The sequence below is a fragment of the Melospiza melodia genome, chromosome 5 (genome assembly GCF_035770615.1).
Source record: "Melospiza melodia melodia isolate bMelMel2 chromosome 5, bMelMel2.pri, whole genome shotgun sequence".
NCBI lineage: Eukaryota > Metazoa > Chordata > Aves > Passeriformes > Passerellidae > Melospiza > Melospiza melodia.
This window is the reverse complement of record NC_086198.1, coordinates 95861824-95870182: the sequence shown is the minus strand read 5'-3', so window position 1 is coordinate 95870182 and position 8359 is coordinate 95861824. Positions and strand designations below refer to the sequence as shown.

Below are 8359 nucleotides of genomic sequence, written 5' to 3'. Positions count from 1 at the left end.
CAATTATTCCATGTTAATCACCAGCTTTGAGCAGTCTGGAGTCCTGGGCATGCTCAAAGTTCCTCATATAGGCAAAAGTGCTGCCCAGGTAGGAAAGCCATGATAAATTCCCCATTAATATCTGACCACATCCCAGGGTTTGCTCACCTCTGCGTCTCCCCCAGGTCTTTATTCCAATATTTCAAACCTCTCAAGAGTTCCAGACAGCCACAGAAATGGAGTCAACAGAGAAATATTTCCTCTTTTCTACCCCAAGTGTGCAATTCCTGCACAGGGATTTTGGGGTCAGAGGCCCAGGTCAGGGCCCTTTTGGGTGAGGGCCAGCTTTTCTGAACTTCAGATGTCACAGCTTGGACATTTACTGCCTCTGGAGTGAGCAGTGAGACACTCACAGGTTTGCCTCAAGAGAGGTGCAGGTGCTGAGCTTGACCTTGAAATCCCTGGTCCACTCCAGGCACTCCAAAATTCCATCTTGCTAATTAAAATTTGGCTCCTAGTGCAGTTGTAGCATTTGGCTCTAGAGGTGAACAGATTAAAAACTGCCCTTTTTCACTAAAACCCCGAAATCTTTCCCAAATCATTAAAAAAACAATGCCTTTGCTTGATACACAGAACCCACACAAAACATCAGACCAAGCTGTGGCACACAGGTAACTTTACAATTCTGTTTGCCCTGCCAGCACAAACTCCTGATGTGTAACACACACACACCCACACAGAGCCACACTTCCCTTCAAAACACAGAACTCTAAAACACATTAACACAACTACAGGCTTTTATTCCTTTTTTTCTGCAACTTTTATTACAAAGCCACAGACACACGGTGCCATTCTGTCTCCTTTGATGTGTTCAGTTATTGTATTTGTCACCAAATGAAAACCACAGAACACTTTTTATCTTCAATGTCTGATAAGTTTTCAGTTTGAAAGGGGCTGACCACAGAAAGATTGTCCATACAAAGTTAAAAAATGCACAAACTGGTAGGTAAAGCCATGTTTGATCTGTAATGCAAATAAAATTAACAAAGATAGTGAGTTTTAAGCCTAAAATTCCTTTGATCTTTGAAGCTCCATGGTTTTAAAAGTACAATTGCCTTCTGTATCACAACTTGGCATGTACATCTATATGCCTTTATGCATACAAATACATAAAATGAAAAATCTTCTGTGTTCAACATAGGGTCAGTTACCAGAAACAAGACAATGGTTTTCTTTGAACACCCTCTATTTAGGAATGAAGATGCACCCAAATCTTTTCCCACTGAATAAAAAACATATTCATACACAAGTGTGACCTGGTTGAATTTATTTAAACTATGGAAGACTTTGCAACATATGCAAGGCACAATCAAGCCCTAAAATTCAATGGCATGCAGTAGGGCTTGGGACAGAGTGACTCAGAAAGGGTCTTAGAGGTACCTTGTGAAGGAAAAATAACTCCTCAAAAATGTGAAATCCACCCAGGCACAGCAAGCCAGTGCAAGGCCCAGACAACAACCACAGCCCCTCCTAAACAGGGCATGTGAGGGTATTTCCCTGGGGGGAAATCCCACACCATTGCTGGTGGTCAGGATGGAGCAGACAGCCAAGGCAGGATGAAATCCCCAGGCTTTCTGCAAATCAAGACCTTTATGGCATCTCTCACGGTGCACCCAAAGGCAGAGCAGCATTCCCAGTGCCACAGCCCAGAGCTGCAGCTGCCCTGGGCTGATGCACTGCCCACACAGGGTGGTTTCATGCAACGTTTGCCTCTGGAGAGCTCTGTCAGCAGCACTAGAGATTTATCTCTGCCGGGCAGGGGGAAGCCACTCCTTCCACTGGAGCCATCTGACAAAATGTGGTTTTTGCCTGCGTGATGCAGCACTATGGAGCTGGGTCACAAAGGGCAGGAGGAGAGTGCTACAGCAGCCTGGAGTTCTGTGCTGCTTGGGAAATGCAGGAGTGCTTCTCTTAGCCCACCAACCCCTCTCTGAGGCTCGGAGCTGCCACTGGAGCTGGTGCCATTAGGAAATCTCTTGGGGTTTGTTAGGGCTGAACCCACAAAGCCAGTGCCCAGCTCTGGGGGTGGTGCTGGTGCTGCCCACAGGGCATGGCCAGAAGTGTCTCCTTGCCACAGCACTGGCCCAGAGAGCAGAGAACGGCCATGGGATTACAGGGGAACCCTGCCCTTTGCCATGCCCCATGCTGCTGGAACGTGCAGGAGTTTGGGACACACCACGGTGCAGTACGCAGCTTCCCACAGCCACGAGATATGAGATGTGGACTTTAGCATCTCTCAGGGAAACACACACTTAGTGTCTCCTTGAAATAAAGGCAATGCCCTTAGTGTGTAGAGGCTTTTTTATTTATTTTTTAAAATTAAATGAGTCGGTATACTTCAGCCATTAAGAGCTCCTGCCCAAACCATGCCTTATATCCATGCCTCATGTCAGTGCTCACACTTAAGCTCCTCTCAGTTCTCCCTGAAGCTGAGAGGATGCATATAAAGATATCCTTAATCTGAAATTTAGCAATTTCATAAATCTGTTTGAACCCTCCTGCTGAAAAATACTAGTTATCAATAGGTTGCTTTATTACAACCACTACAAGAGAGGGACGGCCTTCCTTTAGGGGTTATTACATGGATAACCTCCTCCTAAGGCAAGAAAAGGACTTTTTGGAGCAGAATGCATTGGTGAAGAAAGCAGGAGCTGATTCAGTGTTTCACTGAATCGGGGCCCCATCTCAGCAGCACGGCTGAGCAAACAGGGAACTGTTTGGTTTGCTGGTGATTCAAACAAACCACCAGAAAAAAATCACTGCAGGTCAACACAGAGCAAACACCTCCACAAATTTTCAGAGAAAAGCAAAGCCTAAAGCACAGCTTTGTTTCAGATTAAATAAAGTGTTTCACTTTTAAATGGAGCAGCTGGTTTGGTGGGGATCCCTTTCATGGAACAGGCTTGAGAAGGAAGTGATTCCAAACTTGAAAATTAGCATGTTTCAAATTTTCTTCTTTTTTTTTTTTTTTTTTTAACTATCAAACCCTAAATGAATAGAAAATAAACAGTTCCATCATTGCTGAACCTGCCTTCTCCAGAGACAATGCTGGCCCCTGAAGAGCTGGGTGCCTCTGTGTGGGGTGCACACAGGGAAGGTTCAAGCCCCACTGAAGGGAGCAGCTCACCCTCCACTGGCTCCTAAAGCAGCTGCAGCTACAAATCAGGTGTTTCACCCACATTTCATGGTTTCCCCTTCCAAGCACCTTGAGGCCAAAGTTCCTTTTACAGCCTCACAAATTATTATGCTTTGATTTACAAAATTTTCTTTAAAAAAACCCAAACCAACAAACCACTGCAGGCCTGGGCTTAAAAAACAAATTAATCATCCTCCCCACACCCCCAGAAACGCACAGCGAAACAGATTTCCCTGTGAGAGAAGAACTCTGCTGCTGAAGATGGCTGAGGAGTGATCTGGGCACTGCAGAGCCCCCAGCAGCACCTGAGGGGACAGGAGATGGCACCTGGCTGGTGTGAAAAGGCACAGAGACAGGTGGCCTCCGGGTTAGGAGAAGCACAGTTGTTCACAAGCTACATCAAGGGTGTTCTGAGCATGGCATCTACAGAACCTGAAAAAAAAAATCTTTATTTTCTTTGATCAAAAATACATATAGAAATGCCTGTTTCGAGGAAAATATAATACATTTTTTTTTCTTGTTTAACAAAATAAATTAAATATACATGACTTCTGTTTAAACTCTATATAGAATTAGAAAGGTTTTATATTTTGCAATTGGATTAATTCCCAGTCCATATAGGTATTTAATATGGTCCTTATTTATTTTCTCTTCTTTCTGTTTTTCCTGTTGTTTGAACTGCAATGCTTTATCACTTACGAAGTGACATCTGAGGGGAGGGGACAACCACACACAACCTAGGTGGATATTTCTCAAATGCAATTTTTTCCTACAAGATTATTTCACTCTCTTTGCTTCTTACTATTTTTTCTAATGCTCTCACGTATTTTGCATCGACGCAGAAAATCCAGTAGCTTGTCACTCTAAGCCATCAGAGAAGGACAGTGTGTTTTGCCTTCTTCACCATCAGCAGTTCAATTATTATTATTAATTATTATTATTTCTTAAATATAAATATAAAGGTGTTCTGTACAATGTTCCTTTTTCCTTCTTTCCTTTTTGCCTGGCAGTGGCACTGAGTTCTAGGACCAGAGGAGCGGAGCTGGTCTGCAGAACATCCCATGGCAAACAAGATGCCTTCACCTTGCAGAAACTGATCCAACCAGCTTGCTTAGCTGATTGTGCTGACCACGACTGAGAAGCACGTAGCATTTCACCTTGTGAACAGAAATTGGTTTTTCAGTCCCTCTTGTATTATTTCCCTTCCCTGGAAGAGATGAATGGGTTGTGTCTCCCGGTGCTTTGGCACTGAGCCTCAGGTGTGTCAGAGCTTGAGTCACTCAGGGCAGGAGAGGTCTGGGGGCTCCCACCAAAACAATGCCCAGGAAGGAATCCAGGCCCAGCCAGGAAATGCCACACACACCTCTGGCTCTACCTGCTCCCTTCAGTAACACCAGGTGTATTGGTTCACATCCCTGTGTCCCATCTCACTTGTTGCCACTCTGATTAAAATATCCAGGAAGTCTCTGCTGCTGGAGACGGCTGCTTCTCTGCTGTGAATTGGAGTTCCTTCATTATTCCTCGGCTACATCCTGATTGCAATAATTAAAAAAAAAAAATCTCTTTTCTCTCTGTGTCTTTCTCTATTATATATATATTTATATAGATAGATATAGATATATACACATATATATATACACACATACACACACGCATATACAATTATATATATATATGTATATATATATATATATTTAAAATTACATATATAACCCTTTCTGTCTGCTTTGCCTGTTGCTGGCAGTGCTGAGCTGGCTTGGAGCAGTCTCTGCTGAGGTACCACGAGGGAGAAAAGCCCAGAGGGGCCGCGGGGCCAGCCCTCAGCACTGGTACTGGATGTGCTGGTGCTGGTGCACCTTGCCCTCCACGTGCGAGTGCGTGTGGGTGTGGATGTCCGTGTACATCTTCGGGTACATTTTGGGGGCCACGGCCGGGGCCAGGCCGGGCGCCTGGGACAGCAGGTGCTGCTGCTGGGCCACGTACTCGTCGTAGGTGATGGAGGAGAGGCAGTCCTTGTCGGGGAGCTGGGGCAGGCCGGCGCGCTCGCGGGGCGCGGGGCGGTGCGCGGGGGCGGCCGTGCCCGGCGGGGAGCACGGCTTCTTCTTGGACTGGCACAGCCACAGCAGCACGGTGCCCAGGATGAACACGGCCCCGGCCGGGATGCCGATGATGACGGGCCAGGGCAGGCTGCTGGCTGAGGAGGGCGGCACGGGCGCGCCGGGAGGCTTGGGATCTGGGCACGGAGAGACAGAAAGGGTTAATGGATTCAGAACACATGGCACGCCGGGGCTGGCTGCTGGACAGGCCGTCTGCAACTCTGCCAGAGCAGGGAACGGGGCAGAAATCAGCCAGCGCGCGATGGTTGGTAACTGCTTTGCTTTCAGCGCTCCTGCAAGGACCAGCAACTCATGTTCTCTGGTTTGGGGGTCAGGAGGGGAGTCTTTGGGGGACTTTATAACTCTCTTATCCAGGCTTTAATGGATGCACACTAGAGCCAGCCTGAGAGAGTTCCCTAACGCTCTCACTGTGACAGAATGGGCTTTGCTGCCCAGACCGAAGGACACAACCCAGAACACGCCAGTAAAACCTCACTGTCACCAGTCCAGGTTGCACAGAGCCACAGCACGCTGCCCACCCACCTCTGCCAGCTGTAGCTGTGCCTGCAGGGGCTTCAGGCACTCTCTAGAAATCCTGTCTGGCAACCCTGGAGCTGCCCAGCAGCGCTCCACCACGGCAGGGAGAATGAATGTGGGGTTTTGGGGCTGTTGGCTTGACCTTTTTGTGTGGTTGGCAGGAAGGCTGAAGGATGGGAAAATGTAGGGGAGCTGGTGGCCCCTCCTTGGTTCCCAAGCCATGCAGAACTGAAAGTTCACTCAGCATTGAAGTGTGCCCCAGCTTCCTATCCCAAATGGGCTCTACCTCCACCAGTCTCTTTGGAGCTGCTGCTGCCTTTCCAAGGGCAGTAAATTCAGCTGCTGGAGGAGATAAGATGCTTTGGACATCATCTTTCACATCGACCTCCTCCTTTATCTCTCTGCAGCTGGCAGTCAGTGGCTATCCCTGGACAGCCACTCCAGTTTCTCAGCCTGATCTCCTCATTTATAGACCCAAAAGGAGTCCTGGGGATAGGATTTTAGCTGTGAAAATCCTTGTCTAGATAGCTACCAGCTGGAATATCCAATGCCTTGAAATACACCCAGGCACAGAATTCAGCCTGCAGGGAGACACCCAGAAAACTTCCAAAACCACAGGCTATCTTAATCATTCAATATGTTATATTCAAACATCTATCACTTAGCTTCCAAGCTAAACTTCTTTAAGACACTAATGTATTTTTCCCTCCTTGACAAATAATCCTATGGGTAGCTTGAAATGTTAAATATATACCATGTGGTCTCTGAAGTTGTGGGACCTATACTTTGACCTTAACAGATGAAATTTTGATTCACCAGCTCTGGAAATTACAGGATAATTTAGGCTGGAAGGCGAGTCTGGCCCAGCCCCCTGTTAAAAACATGACAAGATCAGAGATCTGACCTATCAGCTGACCACAGAAAATAGAAGTCGTCATGCTGGTTGGCAGAAATCCTATGCTGGGCTGAAAAGAAAGTGTTTTGATATTCATCCACGTTCCTCAGAGCTGTCAATGTCAAATCTGGTAGATTTACAAGCAAAATGGTCTTTTTTAAGCCATGGCTTTACAACCACATCTTTGCATCTTAGGGCACGCTGGGTTCTCCTTCTCCATCACTGCCAATACCAACAGCCCTGCATGAGGCCTCACTGCAGTCCCATTCAAACCCATGGAAAGTCTCCCCTGGTTTCACTGGGAGCTGGATCAGACTCTCATTGGCCACAAACTCCCAGAGGCTTTGAGTTACATCCCACCCACGCTGCTTTTTCCTGGGCATTTACACGCCTTTCAGTTACAGTCCTAAATCCAAAATGTTTATCAGGCAGAACTGCACAGTCGGCAGACAGAGGAGCAGGTGACTAGGCTGGGATGGGATGCTGAGTCTCAAACACAAACGATGCAGTCTCAGCTGGATGTGGCCACCAGCCCTGAGGCCTGGGCAGGGAAGACAGCAGCTCTGAGTTTGGTACAGGGGCCCCAGGGGACCACTGGATGAAAATTTAACTGATCAATCACTCTGTTTTTCACACTCATTCATTTCATTTCTTTGTGACCCAGACAGTTTTTATTCTTCCCTCATTTTATGGGCCTGTATCATTGTTTCCTTTTAGTAAAAGCAATATAAATAAGGGCAAGAGAAAGGTTGAATTTTAGGGAATGAGGTTGCAAACTGTGCTCTTATTCAGTTCCCCTTTCTCATCCTGCAGTAATTTAGTGATTTAGTGTCTGCAACTGCAGTAACTTTCCCCAGCTTGCTCCTCTTTCATACAGGAGTAGATAATTCAATTTATGTCACCTGGATGACTGAGAGGGGCCTCAACAATGTCTGTAAGTATCTGCAAGGAGGTGCCAGAGCATGGACCAGGCTCTGCTCCATGATGCTGAGCAATAGGACACAAAGAAAGGGCCCAAACTGATGCCCAGGAAGTTCCACCTGAACATGAGGAAGAACTCCTTTACTGTGCAGTGACCAAGCACTGAACAGATTGCCCAGAGAGAGTGTGGAGTCTCCCTCACTGGACATATTCCAGAACCATCCTGACACAATCCTGTGCCACATGCTCTGGATTGACTCTGCTTGAGCAGGGAAGTTTGACCAGATGACCAGCAGTGGTCCCTCCCAACCTGACCCATTCTGTGATTCTGTGGTCATTCCCCACAAAGGGAGAAAAGGAAATATCAACAACAGGATTTCAGCAGGGACTGACTTAAATCAGGGCTGATTTAATCCCCCATTCATTCTTATCAGAACTGGGCTGGCCTAAATCAGCACAGCATCAGAGAGGGCCAGGGAGCCAATGGGCAACAGCAGCTGAATGAATAAATACCATGATGTCACAGACATATTTTATGAAAAATCCTTTCGTTAGGATCTTTTCTCCTGAGAAGCTGAGAGGCCTCAGAAACAAAATGCAAACAATGATCATCTGCTGCTGTGGAATGCAACAGGTGCATCTCTGATTGGTCTCATGTGGTTGTTTGTAATTAATGGCCAATCACAGTCCAGCTGTCTCAGACTGTCTGGTCAGTCACAAGATTTTATTATCATT

At 46.7% G+C, this 8359-nt stretch overlaps 1 protein-coding gene across 3 annotated transcripts in view; it reads right to left on the bottom strand.

Moving 5' to 3' along the window:
* Positions 1 to 758: 758 nt before the first annotated feature.
* FGFRL1 (fibroblast growth factor receptor like 1) overlaps positions 759 to 8359 on the bottom strand; it is a 169865-nt gene continuing 162264 nt past the window's right edge. For all 3 annotated transcript variants that reach the window (XM_063157934.1, XM_063157935.1, XM_063157933.1), the window contains exon 7: positions 759 to 5408. In XM_063157934.1, the coding sequence (XP_063014004.1) occupies positions 4996 to 5408 (413 nt within the window). In that variant the 3' untranslated portion in view covers positions 759 to 4995. The remainder of the gene's footprint in view (positions 5409 to 8359) is intronic.